General features: G+C 56.4%; 1 protein-coding gene across 2 annotated transcripts; it reads right to left on the bottom strand.

Annotated features, from left to right (window-relative positions):
* Positions 1-21: 21 nt before the first annotated feature.
* TIE1 (tyrosine kinase with immunoglobulin like and EGF like domains 1) lies at positions 22-14,015 on the bottom strand. Of its 2 annotated transcripts, none has more exons than XM_015636350.3 (23): positions 13,426-14,015; positions 12,673-12,960; positions 8,385-8,495; positions 8,123-8,278; positions 7,899-8,030; positions 7,475-7,615; positions 7,139-7,267; positions 6,606-6,751; positions 6,331-6,475; positions 5,918-6,076; positions 5,608-5,745; positions 5,224-5,514; positions 3,922-4,212; positions 3,077-3,390; positions 2,767-2,977; positions 2,500-2,610; positions 2,205-2,395; positions 1,964-2,077; positions 1,730-1,800; positions 1,436-1,476; positions 1,220-1,316; positions 891-990; positions 22-645 (listed from the first exon to the last, which is right to left on the bottom strand). In XM_015636350.3, the coding sequence occupies exons 1-23, from the start codon at positions 13,469-13,471 to the stop codon at positions 574-576; spliced, it is 3,495 nt and encodes a 1,164-aa protein (XP_015491836.1). In that variant the 5' UTR covers positions 13,472-14,015; the 3' UTR covers positions 22-573. The 2 variants fall into 2 exon arrangements, with proteins under 2 accessions (XP_015491836.1, XP_015491837.1); XM_015636351.3 differs by having other exon boundaries at positions 3,197-3,390; positions 13,426-14,014.
* Between the last annotated feature and the right edge of the window lie 216 nt (positions 14,016-14,231).

Genomic DNA, 14,231 nt, shown 5'->3' with positions numbered 1-14,231 from the left:
CAACACTCCTCTGGACACGGCTGTTGCATGATCTTTATTGTCTGTAAGGCAGAGCTGACACCTCTGAAGGGCCACTGCAGAGCTGGAGGCTGTGCACAGTCAACACTGTCCCTTTGCACCTGCCAGGGTGGCCCCATCCCATGCCAGCAGTGCTGCTCACAACCCCTGGCACCACCTCAGGCCCAGAGCACGCTGAAAGTTGCAGGGTGGCCAGCTGCTGTGTTGCTGCTTCCTCCTCTTGCCCCAAAGCTTGAGCATTTGTGTCTGTGGGTTTAGGCAGTACCCTGACTCCTGAGGGAGGCCCTCTCCTGCCTGCTCTGCTGCCAGCACCCTGTTGCTGCCGTTGTTTTTGGGGGCCATCCCAGCATGCCCCCAGCAGTGTGGGGCTGTTAGTGGCTGGCACCATGACAGGGAAGGGATAGCACAGTCTTGCTACAGGGAAGGCGCTCTTGGGAAGGGGCACTGCCATTTGGCTGCTTGGCCCTGGAGTGGGACGAGCAGCCCCTTGTCCCCACAGCACTGTTCCAGCAGGCTGGGCCCAGCGTTGCCCCTCTGAGCGGTGCCAGCGCAGCCTCACGCCTCTTCGGCAGTGGCATCGATCCCCGCGTAGGTGAAGTTCTCAAACAGGGCCATGTTCACGTAGGCCTGTGGGGGAATCCCAGTTAGGAGCCAGCTGTGAACATACCCACGTCTACCTCCCGTGTCCCCACTAGCCTGCTCGTGGGCACTGTGCCCTGTTGTCTCCTCACACCCTAAAAGTGACAGTGGGGTTAACCCCCACACATGGTTCTGCTGCTGGCCATCCGGTCCTTGGGCCCTAGGGATGCTCCAGCATGTGGAAAAGCCCCGAGCCCTGTGGGCATCCCTCCTCCTGAGCCGCTAGCACTCACCTTCCTGGCCTCCAGCATGCGGATGAGCTGCATGGAGATCTGGGCGAAGGGAGGGCGCTCGTAGGGGCGGTCCCGCCAGCACTGCCTCATCAGCTCGTACCTGGGGGCGGAGAGTCGTGGGCGGCTCAGTGCACGCAGGAGAGGGGACAGAAAAGCTCTTTGTGGGAGATGGGGGAAGCAGGCAGGAAACTAAAGCCCAGGAAAGGTGTTTGGGTGTGGGACCCCAGCCCATCCCTCAGCCACAATGCAGAGACAACCAGGCAGAAGCTACTGAAAGCTGTTGTGAGCCCTGTGGGTTGCCACCATCAGCCAAGGCTCTGTCCACTTACACCTCGTCGTCGCAGTTGCGCGGCTTCTCCATGCGGTATCCCTGGGGCAGCTTCTCGTAGAGCTCAGCACACGTCATCCCGCAGTACGGTGTCCCCCCTACAGCCAGAGACACACGGGCTGAGGAGGTGACAGTCCCTAGGGTGTTCCCCTGGGTCTGCAGGATAACCAGACCTACAGGGATCTGAGTGAAGGCAGGGGACAGAGAAGAGCCTTACCCAAGCTGACAATCTCCCAGAGCAGGACACCGAATGACCACCTGGAAAGGGAGGAGCCGAGGCTGTGACAGAGTGCCCAGCTGTGCCCCGCTGATGGGAACAGGGCAAAGCCCAGGGTGGAAACACGCAACCAGGGCTTGGGCTGAGACAGCAGCTCCTCAGGGAGATGCACCAGCATCACCTCCTGCCCTTCCAGCAGCCAGAGCAAGAGCATCACCTCTCTGACTGCGCCAGACAGGGGTGGAGGTGGCCACAGCCATGCCCTGGCCTGGTGCCCCCTCCTGCAGCACTTACACATCGCTCTTGGTGGTGTACACACTGTAGTTGAGGGACTCAATGGCCATCCAGCGAACTGGCAAACGGCCCTGGGGAAAGAGAGAGCAACCATCAGGTCTGTGGGACAGCCTCTGGGTGGAAGACAGCTGTGATCCAGTCAGTCCTGCCATGGTGGGTTGGTCTCACTGATGGTGGGCATCCTACCCACCACACTGGTGCAGGCCCCATGGAGATGTTTCACTCCTGGCTCACCATTGTTTTCTTCACATAGACCTCCTCCCCTCTGGAGAGGCCAAAGTCAGCAATTTTGGAGGCCAGGTTTTCTCCCACCAGAATGTTTCTTGCTGCCAGGTCCCTGTGAATGAACTGAAAGGCAAGAGCAGTTAGCAGAAGCTACATGCTCCCTCCTGCTGGCCCCAGGGACCTCATGCCTCGATGGGGGAACCCCCAGACCTCAGGGAAAGGGTGATCTGAGGGGCTTGCTGGGATGTACCTGCTTCTCACTCAGGTACTGCATCCCCTTGGCCACATCTGAAGCAAACTGGAGGAGCTGCTGGGATGTGAGGGTGGAGGCAGTACCATGCTCCTTGGCAAAGGCTGGGTCTGTCTCCAAGACTCGGCTTTTGCGGAGGAAGTCGAGGAGGTTTCCATATGGAGCATACTCAATGGCGATGTACAGGTAGCCTGGGGGGCAGGAGGAGGTTGGGCTGCTGGTGCTCTCCCCAGCAAAAAGGAATAGACAGCTGGGCAGAGGTTGTGGGGCTGGGGTAGAGTGGGACAGCCCTCACCCTTGTTCTCACAGGCACCCAGCAAGTTGATGATGTTGGGATGATGGCCCAGTTTGCACAGCACCTCCAGCTCCCCGGCAAAGTCCCGATGGTCATTCTCTGAAGCAAACTCTGGAAGCAAAGGAGGGATGAACACCTCAGGCCTACAACAGGGGCCTGTCCTCTGCTCCTCTGCAAATGACTCCTGATGCTTCCCAGTGCAAGCATGGCCCAGGACACAGCTGCAGCACTCAGCCCACCCTGCCTGCCTGCCCTTTCAGCACTCACCTTTCAGCATCTTGATGGCTGCATTCATTTTCAGGCCGTCCTTTTTGATCATGGCCCTGATTACCTGCCCAAAGTTGCCCTCCCCAATCATGTCCTCAAACTTGATGTCCTCCCACTCCAGGATGGGGTAGCTGAGGGGCTCAGGCTGTGGCTTGGGCCGGCGTGTCAGGGTCAGGGTCCCTGAGTTGAACTGTAGGATGGTCTCTTCCCCCTGTCAGATGGAAGCGGGTGAGGTTAGGGGCACCAGGCACCTCTGCCCACGTGGCAGTCCCAGCAGGACAGGAGTCATGGGCAAGGGCGGGCTCCGCACCCTCTCCGTGTGGAAGTGAGGTCTGGCTGCATCCGGGCTGGAGCCTATGGAACGTGACCTGGATCGGGCTGGGATGTGGGGAGCAGGGGACACGGTCCTGGTGGGGCAGGCGGCACTCACCGAGCCAGACTGGTACGTAAAGGTGCGGCGCCGGTGGAAAAAATTCTTCTTGATGAGGAAAAGTGCCAGGAGAGCAAAGAGGATGGTGAAGCAAGTGACGGACACAGAGCCAACAATGGCCAAGAGCAGCTGCTGGTCTGTTCCTGCCTGCTCAGTGCTCTGGCTGCCCAGGCTGGGCGGCACACTCAGTGCTCCTGCCAAAAGGAGGGATGGAGGGTTGTGGTCCATGGTCAAGCCCCGCTTGGACTGTACTAGTGGCCAACAATGATGACAGCAGCCCTCTCCCAGCACCCAGACCTCCAGTGAAGATACCATAACCACATCTTGAGCTCCTGGTGCCACAATGGCACAGAGGAGAAAGTGTCACAGCCCAGCTCCTGGCACTGAACAACTGGTTTCTGGAACTCCAACCAGCTTTGGGTCAAGCCATGATCTCTTCTCATGCTGGCTCTGCTCTGCTCCCCTAGCCCCTTGATTCACATCCCCCACTGCCCAAGGCAGAGTCACTCTGTAGGTGCCATGATGTCATCATGCCACTGCTGTCCCTGTAGGACTAAGAGGAACAGGTATTCTTAGGACACAAAGAGTTTTGGTCTTGGGCTATTGCTTCAGAGCCATGTTCAGAGGTTACCACAGGCACCCCAACCACTCTTTTCTGACCCAGAATCTGAGCCCGAGCTGCAGCAGAGCTATGAGCCCCCTGCCTGCTGGGACACCCCTCTCACCGTCCCCAAGGGTCTTGGCTTTCACGGGCTGGCTCCATTCCCCTGGAACATGGGAGTTGGCACGGACACGAAACTGGTAGCTGGTGCTGGCGTTGAGGCCCCCAACGATCTTGGTGGTCTCAGCGCCGCTGTCGGTGTCAATCCACTGGGGTTCACTGGTGCCCCCCACCTGCTGCAGCTCCACAATGTACTTGGTGATGCCCCCGTTGGGGTACTCAGGCACCTGCCAGGAGAGCCTGACGGCGGTGTCGGACACGGGCTCTGCTGAGAGCAGCTGCGGGGAGGAGGGCCCTGGGACCAAGAGAGGAGAGTGTTAGTCCCAGAACAAGGCTCCTTGTGCTGCAGGGCTCAATGCTGCTGCTAGGATTGGACCCTGTGGATGGCAATGGCAACCAGAGCCAGGTCAGCTTTTAGGGATCTTCAGGGACCCCTGGGCCCTGCTTGGAGGAGGTGGAGGTGCTCTCCATGTACAACAGTGAAGCAGGACTCTATCCCCAAATGTTCCAGCCTGAGGTCTAGATGCCTGTGTATTGACTAGCTCTTGTGACATTTTATTTTTTCAGGCCTCCCTCACATACTGTGCTCCCACCACCTCCTCTGGGCCCTATCCTGCCTGCCCACATCCCTAACCCCAAATTCCCAAGTCATACAAAGCTCTTGCAAGCAGAGGAGAGTGGAGGAAACCTCTCATCCCTCAAGCCTGATACCTGCCAGTCCCCTCAACGTGTACTGTATGGTGTGAAGCCTCCCCAAAGGCCTTGCACATGCCTTTCCCCTTGGTTGCCAGAAAGCTTGGTTAGGCCGGTGTTCCACCTCCCCATGGTCTTCCACCCACTTCAGGGGCTGCATGTGTGTGTGTGCCCACAGGTGGGACTGTAGGGCTCCCTAGGCCCTAGTGACTACCCAGCAAAATTATCTGGCAGCAGGGTTAAAGCAAACCAAAGGGAAATATTTTTTTTCATGCAGAGTATAATTATATTGGGGAACTTGTTGCTACAGGGTATTGTAAAGACTGCAAGTATAGACAGGTCCATCAGGGTTTGGGCAAGGGTACAGAGACCAGATCTATTTGTGACCTGAATGTCACGTTCAGCTTAGAACAGCTTTCAGCTTAGAACATGTTTCTCAGCTCTTTGGTGCTGGAGGCTGCAGGATCTACTGAGGAAAGGAGGGTCCATTTTCCCCAAACAGCTGTTCATGTTCTATCAGAGATGGGATAAGGAGCTGCCAGATCTGGGGATGGTTGCTGTTACAACTATAACTGATTTATCATTGTAATCCCCTGCATTGCTCTGGACCCACCTTTGCTGTTGATCATGACCTTATAGGGGTCAGAGGGCGGCCCCAGGCTGGTGCAGTGGTACACCAGCACCTCCAGCCTGTACTCCTTGTTAAACTCCAAGTCCCCGATGCGGGCAGAGAGCACAGAGATGGACGTGATGTTTTTCTCAGAGACCAGCCGCCTTGCAGAGTCGAAGAGATGGACAATGAACCCATGTGCTGGCTCGTGGTTGCTTGGCAACTTCCAGTTGACATGAAGTATGTTTTTCTCTTCTATGGACCAGCCTTCGATCACAGGCTTTACTGTGGGCTCTGCAAACAAAAAGGCAGCAAAACCTCACGGCGCATCAGCTGTGAGACTTTGCAGGCTCTGTGCTGTGCAGGGTCAGGGAGATGGAGGCTTACCAAGGCAATCAGTCACCATGATGGCTTCGGGACCCTTGCTGCCCTCCCCTCCAGCCCCTGGCCGGCTCAGCTGCACCTTGACGATGTAGGCAGTCACTGGCCGGAGGTTCATGAGGGTGATGTTCTCACTGTTGTCGACTGTTGGCCAAGAGGACATGTCAAAACCATGCCCATCATCTAGAGTCTGCCCTGCCACCAGCATCCTCCTCAGCATCACCATGGGGAGCCTGGTATGGAGACATCTGCCCACCTCAGACCTCACCCTCCCACACAGGTTCTATCTGTGTCCCCCAGCCCTGCAGACACATACCCACAATGGATGACCATGCTGAATTGTCATCCTTGGGCTTGTAGAAGAGTTTGATGGAGGTGATGGGTCCGTCACCAGAGAAGCTGTCCACAGGTGACACCACGAGCTGGCGACTCTGCTTGGCCAAAAGCCGGGGGGCGCTCAAGGGCACTGGTGGCACTTGGGGGAAAGAAGGGAATGACACTGGTGGAACTGGGACCAACAAGAAACAGAGTGTGGATACATCTGCCACGTCTTGGCTCCTTCCACCTTTGTCAGGAGAGTCTTCCATAATCACTCAAAGCTGTCTGCTGGCACTGCAGCCCACGATGGGAGGCGCCCAGTCTGGCACAGGCATGGTATTGCCACACCACACTGGCAGCCTCCCTCAGCAACCCTGGCTTGTCCTGCTCATGCCAGCACACTTCCCTCACCTCGGATATTGACCTTGACTTTCCGGCTGTCCTGACCCCCGGTTGTGGAGACCCGGCACTCCCAGAGCCCCGTGTCCGCCTTGGTCAGGTGCCGCACCTCAAACTCACAGGTGATCTGCTTCGGCTCGATGATGGTTTTGATGACCTGAGGCACAGAGGGTGCTGTGAGCCCCTGGCTCAGCCCCCATCAGCCTGAAGCTGCCCAGCAGCCCCATGTACTCTTGAGGGAGCTGTCAACATGGAGAGGGTGGTGGGGCAAGGGCACGGGGCAGTACCTTGAGCACAGTGCCATCAGCCTTGCGCAGCTCCACGCTGTCCCTGGTGGGCAGTGGGTTGCCAATGGCCACGCAGCTGATGATGGGCTCTGAGCCCAGGTTGAACTCCAGCTCTGAGGCCAGTTGGATGATCTGGGGAAACCGGTCTGGTACACAGAAATCAACATTAGGGCTGGCCTAATGTGCCTCCCCAGGCACAAGAAAGCCTGGCACCTTTTCTTGGACCCAGATGTGGCCGGACTGTGGTGCCAAGGGAAAGGTGATGGATGCTGTGGTCCAGCCCTGATCCCCACCCCACATGCTGGGCTCAGCAACACTCTCAGCACAGATAATGCTGGGATGGCAGACCAGATGTTGCCCTTGCAATGTCCTGGTTTCCACAAACTTGGAGGCTACTTCTGCAGGCCAGGGTCCTGCTGAACCAGCTGGTGAGACCAATAGCCAATGGCCCTCCCAGTCACTAGTGAGGAAGGAGTCAGCGCCCACTTGAGGGTGAGGGATGAAAACATGCGACAGACCTGTGCCAGTCTCACCTGACTTCTCACAGTGCTGCCCATGCCAGCCTGCGGGGCAGACACAGCCACTGAAGCGGTTACAGTTGCCTCCGTTTTGGCAAGTGCACTGCAGCGCACAGTCAGGGCCATAGAATCCTGAGGGACAGGCTGTAGGAAGAGAAGAGCTCATTGCTACCCCTGGCCATGGCACAGGATCACAGAGAGAGCAAGCAGCTGATGCAGGCAGCAGTACTGCTCAGCCTGTGCCAACCCTCAGATGCGGAGAGGTTTGCAGAGGTGCTGCTGGAGAGCAGCCAGGCCCTGGAGGAATCCCAGGCTGGGTGGGAGAGCTGATGGACACCCACATCCCTGTACCTTGGTCACAGCGGGAGCCACTCCAGCCTGAGGCACAAGAGCAGCCGTAGGGGTCAAGCAGGCAGAAGCTCAGCCCCCGGCAGCCCTGGGCTCTCTGGCACGTCTCCTGGCAGTTGCGGCCAAACTGGCCTTCCTGGCAGGCTGGAAAAAGAAGCATGGTCTGCCCTCACCCACCATTCACCCATGCACTTACTGCTTGTGCATGGCACAGAGCTGGCTCTGGGGCCCAAGCCTCACCGCATCGAGGAGACATGGGACCCATGTGGGTGCTCCAGCTCTGGCCCAGAAACAGAGGGCACTGAGGGTGGGGAAGTGCTGGGGATGAGCATGGTGTTTCTAGACACAGTGCTCAGGTCTAGGGGTGGAAGAGAGCCCTCACATGTGCCCTGGGCACAGCACCCAGTGCAGGGCAGGTGGAACCCACCTCTCTCACAGCGGGTGCCCATGAACCCTGGTGGGCAGATGCATTCACCAACATGGTCATGGCAGATGCCACCGTTCAGACAGTCGGGACAGTCCTTCTCACAGGATGGTCCCCATTTCTTCGCAGGGCAGGCTGCAGAGAGAGCAGAGGGAGCCAGAGTGACACCTGCTGCAGGGCAAGGGTACGCCTGTCCCCAGTCCCCAGGCAGCCAGGGCCCTGCTCACCTCTCACGATGAGGCGGTAGAAGGCACTCCACAGAGGGCTGTCCCCCATGAACGTGGCACTGTAGACACCGTTTTCAGTGACACTGACATTGGGGAGTGTCAGGACGACGTGGTCATCCTGCACCTCGCCCCGGTCTGTGGTCTGGTAGTAGGTGCCTGCAAGGGGACAGAGGGTTATCTGTGACCTCCCGTGCACCCAGGCCAGCGCCAGGCACCAGCTGGGAGCAGCTCCAGCCTTGTGTCTGCTCTTGGAACCACTTGCCATTTCTTTTCCACATAACATCTGTCTCCTTCCTCTTGAGGATCCTGGCAGAGAAGGTGGCCGCTTCGGCAACATTCACAGACTGTGTGGCCTTCACTGGGAAGAGGTGGGCTGCAGAGGAGGAGGAGGCACAAGTTGCACAGCAGTCACCCCCAAGGGCACTCACACCCGAGGGCAGTGCTGACACCCTCAGACCAGTCACACCAGGACACACCCTGGCACAGCCCAGCACCCACCACATGTTTCTTCTGGAATGTTATGACACATTTCCCTGTTTGCTCCATGTTGGACCCACGACCCCCAAAGCTTCTGCAGGGACAGGGCTCCCTTTCAGCCCCTTCAGGCAGACACCAAGGAATGAGATTTGGCACCCTGCCCTCTGACCAGCCCACCACTTGCACAGGATGCTGCTGGCAGCAATCTGGGGAGGAGACATCTGGGACAAATGTGTGTGGTGCACCCCTCCTGCTGGTGAGCTGTGGAATGCTGCAGGCAGGGAAAGCAGGGCAGCTGAGGGGAATTAAGTGTGCAGGAGGCTGCACTCCAGCCCCCAGGACCAGCAGCCCCTTCATGGCTGTTTTCCCTATTCCCCAGGTGCTGTGGTGTGCAGCAGTAATGAACTCCCAGAGTATTAATGTGAGTCAGCCAGACCCCAGCCGGAGCACACACAGGGCTATAAATACCTTAAGGCCTGGGAAACCAAGCCCTGGGCGTGCCAGGACAGACACAAAGGAGGACACAGGCGGCTGCTGGCTTTTGGAGCCTGGCAGTACTCCAGCTTGCACACACTAAAAGGAGCCACGCCGGGCTGAAGCTAAAACACATCCAGCCCTGTATCGTGCTCCTCTGAGGCCAAGGACCAGGAGGAAGCAGCACACGCCGCAGACGCCCAGGGAAGGGCACTGCAGGTCACACTTGGCAGTAATTTCTCAGAATTGCCTCCCCACCTATCCGTCTAGTTGGGAACTTTCTCCCATGGACTTTGAAGCCTCCAGTGGAGTGGTGGGCTCACAGATATGGCCCTCACTCTTTTTTCACTCCGCCTCACTCCCTGGAATAAATGGCGACAGTTCCCTGGGGATCCCCAAATAAAACACTTTGCATTTGCGCACACTGATTTACCATGGGCACGACTACTGCGCACACCAAGTCACTCCATCACTGCAGCCCTCCCTAGCTGCATCTCTCCCCTGTCTCTTTGTCACTCCATAGTTCAATCATTATCTCCCCAGGCAGCTCAGGGACAGCAGCCAGCACAGCTGCTTGTTCAGCTCTTTGCACCCACAGTTGGTAACCCAGCTCCATGCAAAGATCTCATGCCATGCCAGTGGGAACTCCCTCATGTGACAAGGACTGCTGTCTCCCTGAGAATCAGGCCTTCGATATTGTTTTTTACAAGTTCTAGACACTTTCCCAGGAAAGTAACTATAAACATAGGTGTTTATACATTCCATTAAAGATATGCCTTTTGATGGATGTCTCTCATGGCCAATGTGGTTGGGAAGGTGTTAACCTGATTATCCAACCCCTGGTCGTGGTCAGAAACTGATAAATGCTGACACAACAAATAAACGAGAATTATTCTTTCACCACACCTTGAGCTGCGTCTGTGTGAACCATTTCATGACCAACAGTGACAGACCACTCCTATTCTTACTCTCCCCTCTTTTAGCCAGTTATTTACCCATGCAAAGATCTCTCCTGCTACCCCCTGGGTACAAAGTTTATCTCAAAGAAACTTTGAAAGGGAGTTTTCCCAGTTTTCTCCAGGAATCTGAGTAGATAGTATCAAATTTGGTCTTCCACTGCTGCCACCCCAGAGATCCTACCACTGAAAACTCAGCTACCTCTTTCTCAGGGACCATACAACCACATGTTCTGCTCTTTATTACAGTTTCTGATAATTTGCCAGGTCCTGACTTGAGTTTTCAGGCCTGTAACTCCCTACCCAGAAGTTTTTCGAAAGTCTGGTTTCCCAAGGGCCCAGCACAACCTTGCTCACTGCACACCCAGCCTGGCAATGTCTTGCTGCTCTGTTCTGCTATTCATTGCCTGTCTCCTGCTATCAACAGTGGCATTTTAGACAGACCCCCCAGAAAATTTTCCCAACTTTTCTGTTGTGCACACAGATACAAAAAATCATAAAAATGTTGGTTTTCTGTAGTTGTTTTTCTGGGTGTCTTCCTGCTCTGGAAAGTGTAGCTGAAATTGCTTCTTAGGATCATTTTGGTTTGCTTTACTTTGTTTTTTTAGCAATGTTTCCAAAATTTATCAAACCTCCTAAGTTCTTCTCCATGCATGACCTTTTGGGAGCTGCCAGCTTTCCTCTAACAGCATTCCCCACCCACTGTTTCATTGCCCTGGCCTGCTTTGGTGTGTTCTCAGGCTAAACAGGAGAGATGAGATGATACACAAAGTCCCTTCAGTGGGTTCTGTATCCAGCCCTCCTGCAAACATGCAAATTCTTTGCTTACTAATTCCTTTATTTGTCTTGACTTCTCCTCCAAACAGAGCAATAGCAGCTTCTTTAGAACTTGTGAAAGAGACACCTTTTTGGCAGTTGTAACTCCCACAGGGGCTATAACCCATGTACTGACTAGCTCCTCCAAAGCATTATTTTGGCCTGGCTAAGTGGACCCAGGAGTGGGACTGACTGAGTACGCCCCACTAAGGGAAACACTGTCCCAAGGATGGAGCCCCAGAGCCGTGATATCCATCCATGATTTATAAACAAGTGTAGCATTAAGAGGCTGCAGGATCATGCCCAGGGAGGCTACAGTTACCAGTGACTGACATGGTCAGGAAACCATTTATTCAGCACATGAACAAACTAGATTCAGAGACAGAGAGCCCCGAACAGAGGCAGGGTGATGGGTTTTGTGGGACAGAACCAGGGTGGAGTTTAAGGTCAGGGACTAATAGGGACATAGCAAGGGAGAAACTGCATGAGTTCAAACCAAATCAAACCCCCGGGCTGCCACCCCACGAGGGGTCCGGGATGGAGCTTCCCGGGCTCACAGGGATCATCCCCTGAGGCAGAGCAATGGAATTCACACTTCCCGGGCTTTAAAGACACACCTCTCACTTTAACAATGTTTATCTGAAACTAAATCTTTGCCTCCCTGGGCGGGGGGCACCTCACAACTGCCCCTTTTCTTCTATTAAAATTTGATTAGGAGCTTAGAATGTTTCTAAAATTTACACCATAGAAAACTCAACCCCCCCACAAAGAACCCGCCTTGCTTTGTAGGACACTAAAAACAAACAAGGACATCTGGGAGTGCAGGAATCCCTCTGTGCTCCTCACCCCATGCTGCTGATCGTGTCTCCCACACTGTCTCCATTCGGCTCTGCTCCATTCCTCAGTGCCATCCTGCTTGCTCAGACCATCCATCTCTGTTTCAGATTGGACCACTGCCATTTTTCAGCTTGAATCTCTTTACATGGACAAAAGCTGAGCGCTGCTCCCTGGGGGATGCTTGGGCCCTACCAGCAGCCTCTGTGCACCAGCTTGGAGACACTCGATCTCCTTGCTGAATCTGTGTCTTAACACAGGCAGGGAAACTTGTATTCCCTCCTCTTATTCTCAGCAAAAGGTTAAATGTTTTAGCTAGACTTTCTGAAAAACAGCTAGAAAGCACCCTGAGGCAAACATCATAGAAAATTTCAAGTTTTGCAAAGTCTCAAGCACAGGGCGGGGAGGTCGGAGGGTCAGTGTGGAAGAGTGCTGCCCCAAGTGGTATCCCTGTTGCTGGTCAGCCCAGGGATGCCCTTTCAATTCTTACGACCCGAAATAGGAGTGGGAGAGGAGCCCAGCACTGCTCTTGGTTACAGTGCAGTCTGGCAAGCCCCACTGCTGGAGTGGTGACATGCTACCCTGGGATGGTGTTTGCCCAGCACCTGGGGAGATTGCCAAAGATCTGCCCCAGCACTACCTCTTCCCCTTGAGCCTGTACTGGGGGCATGGCTGGCACAGCTCCAAAGGGCTGCCCCCTGCTCTGGTTAATGATTTCTAGATCCTACAACCTCCTCCAAGGGCACTCAACTTCCTCTTGGACCTTGCCCTTCTCCCAGACACCATTACAAACCCAGACGGCTCCTCCATGCGCCTCAGCCATGCTCCTCCAGCTGTATATCCCTTCCACCTCCACCCCACCGGTGCTGGTGGACCCCAAACCTAGCTTATGGGTCACCACTGTCCCCATACCACCCTGGCTGGTACTGGGATTGTGAAGCACAGAGCAGGCAGGTTCCCTGACTGCTCCTGCTGCCCCCAAAAGCCACTCACCATTGTGGCTGTTGTGCACGTAGACCACCTGGGCCTGCTCGGTCGGGGTACGCCCCAGGCAGTAGAGGATCCCCACCGGGTCGCCCTTGGAGAAGCCCCTGGCCTGGACTTGGTTGCTGCGGTTGCGGTAGTTTTGGAAGCCCATTTTGGGATGGGTCATCACGATCTTGTTCTCCCGCTCGATCTGCAGGTAGCTCACGTCGCGCTCCCCCATGACACAGGAGAGGAAGAAGTCGGAGTGGGACAGGCTCTGCACGTTGGCAATCAGGGTGATGTCCAGGATGGCCCCTAGGGTGAGGGAGCACAAGGGTGTGTCACCTCTGGGCAAGAGCATGGCCACACCAGCCCTGTCTCAGGGCCAGATCCTGTCACCCAGATGTCTCCCCCTTTCCAGGACATTTTTGCCACCCCCATCCCAGAAGGCACAGCTAGGGCAAAGCAAGGTGGGTTGCAGATGCACTGGGATGACACAGTGGGCAGTTCTGTTCTCCTTTTGGAGACACCAGCTGGATCAGCTTCCCAGCATGAGCCAAGTATGCATCAGAATGGGGGTTTTGGGGTGCCTCTCCTCCCATGTCAGAGATAGGCAGCCAGGGGCCTCTAAAGGCTCCAAATGGCTGATCACAAAGGGATGTTTCCTCCCTCCCAACCCTGTTCCGATGGCGCCACTGAGTTTCCACAGCTGCCTCGTCCCACCAAGCCACCGTGAGGCAGGGGCTGCTCACTTGGGGCAGACGAAAAGGGGCAATTTACCTGCCAGATGTGGGAAGAGAAGTAGAAGATAAACCTGGAGTCCCATATCCTTGGAGCTTGTTCCGAATCTGGCAGAGGTCAGAAAATCCCCAGCATTTCCTGGCTACGGGGGTCAGAGCTGGAGGCTGTGGCTGCCTAGGAGCTCCACGTGAGCGGCAGCTCAGGACCGCTGCTCCCTGCACATGCCCCCCGTCTCTTCTCCATGCTGCTGCTTGACTTCCAGGGCAGCTGGGATCACGTCCTGTGGTGCATAGCCTGAGCACAGACAGAGAGATGCCCCCGTTTCTGCTGGCTCCGTGGCAAGCCAGCTGCTGGCGAGCAAGGCTTGCTGGCCAAGGGGCCACCGGGGTCCCCTGCCTGGTGGCAGCTCTTCCAGGGAAAGGCACCCGCCCACCCCTCCAGGGGCTAGGGCTGCACGCTCAGGGTTCCCTGAGCCATGCTGAGCCCCTAGCCCAGGCAGGAGGTGTCCCGACCCTGCTTTTTGTCCGAGGTTCAGAGTGCCTCATGCCCCAGCCCTCCCGGGCGGTGGCATCCCCATCCCCTCGGTGCAGCCCGGCGGCTGCTGGCTGTGGGAAGGGCTCTCTGGAGCAGGGAAAGGAAAGGGGCCAAGGGGCCGTGGCTGGCGGCGGCGGCGGAGCCAAATCCTGTTTCCCATGCGGCGTTTCCTGCTCTCCACCCATTGTTTGGAGACGGCCCTGACTCCAGGAGCCGTCGGGAGCAGCCCTGCACAGGCTGTCCCCCGGGGAGCGGCGTGCGGCGGGGCTGAGGCCGAGCACACCTCACGGCACCTCGGCCTCCCGCCGCCA

Source organism: Parus major, chromosome 8, assembly GCF_001522545.3.
Source record: "Parus major isolate Abel chromosome 8, Parus_major1.1, whole genome shotgun sequence".
Classification (NCBI taxonomy): Eukaryota; Metazoa; Chordata; class Aves; order Passeriformes; family Paridae; genus Parus; species Parus major.
The sequence above is the reverse complement of the archived record's forward strand: the minus strand, read 5'-3'. Positions and strand labels throughout refer to the sequence as shown.

Coding starts and splice junctions, on each gene's coding strand:
- TIE1 (XM_015636350.3), bottom strand. CDS start 13,471: ATGGGACTCCAGGTTTATCTTCTACTTCTCTTCCCACATCTGGCAG. Junction 7,616..7,898: donor GGGCACCCGCTGTGAGAGAG/GTGGGTTCCACC, acceptor TTCTTTTTCCAG/CCTGCCAGGAAGGCCAGTTT. Junction 1,801..1,963: donor TCTATGTGAAGAAAACAATG/GTGAGCCAGGAG, acceptor CTCTTTCCCCAG/GGCCGTTTGCCAGTTCGCTG.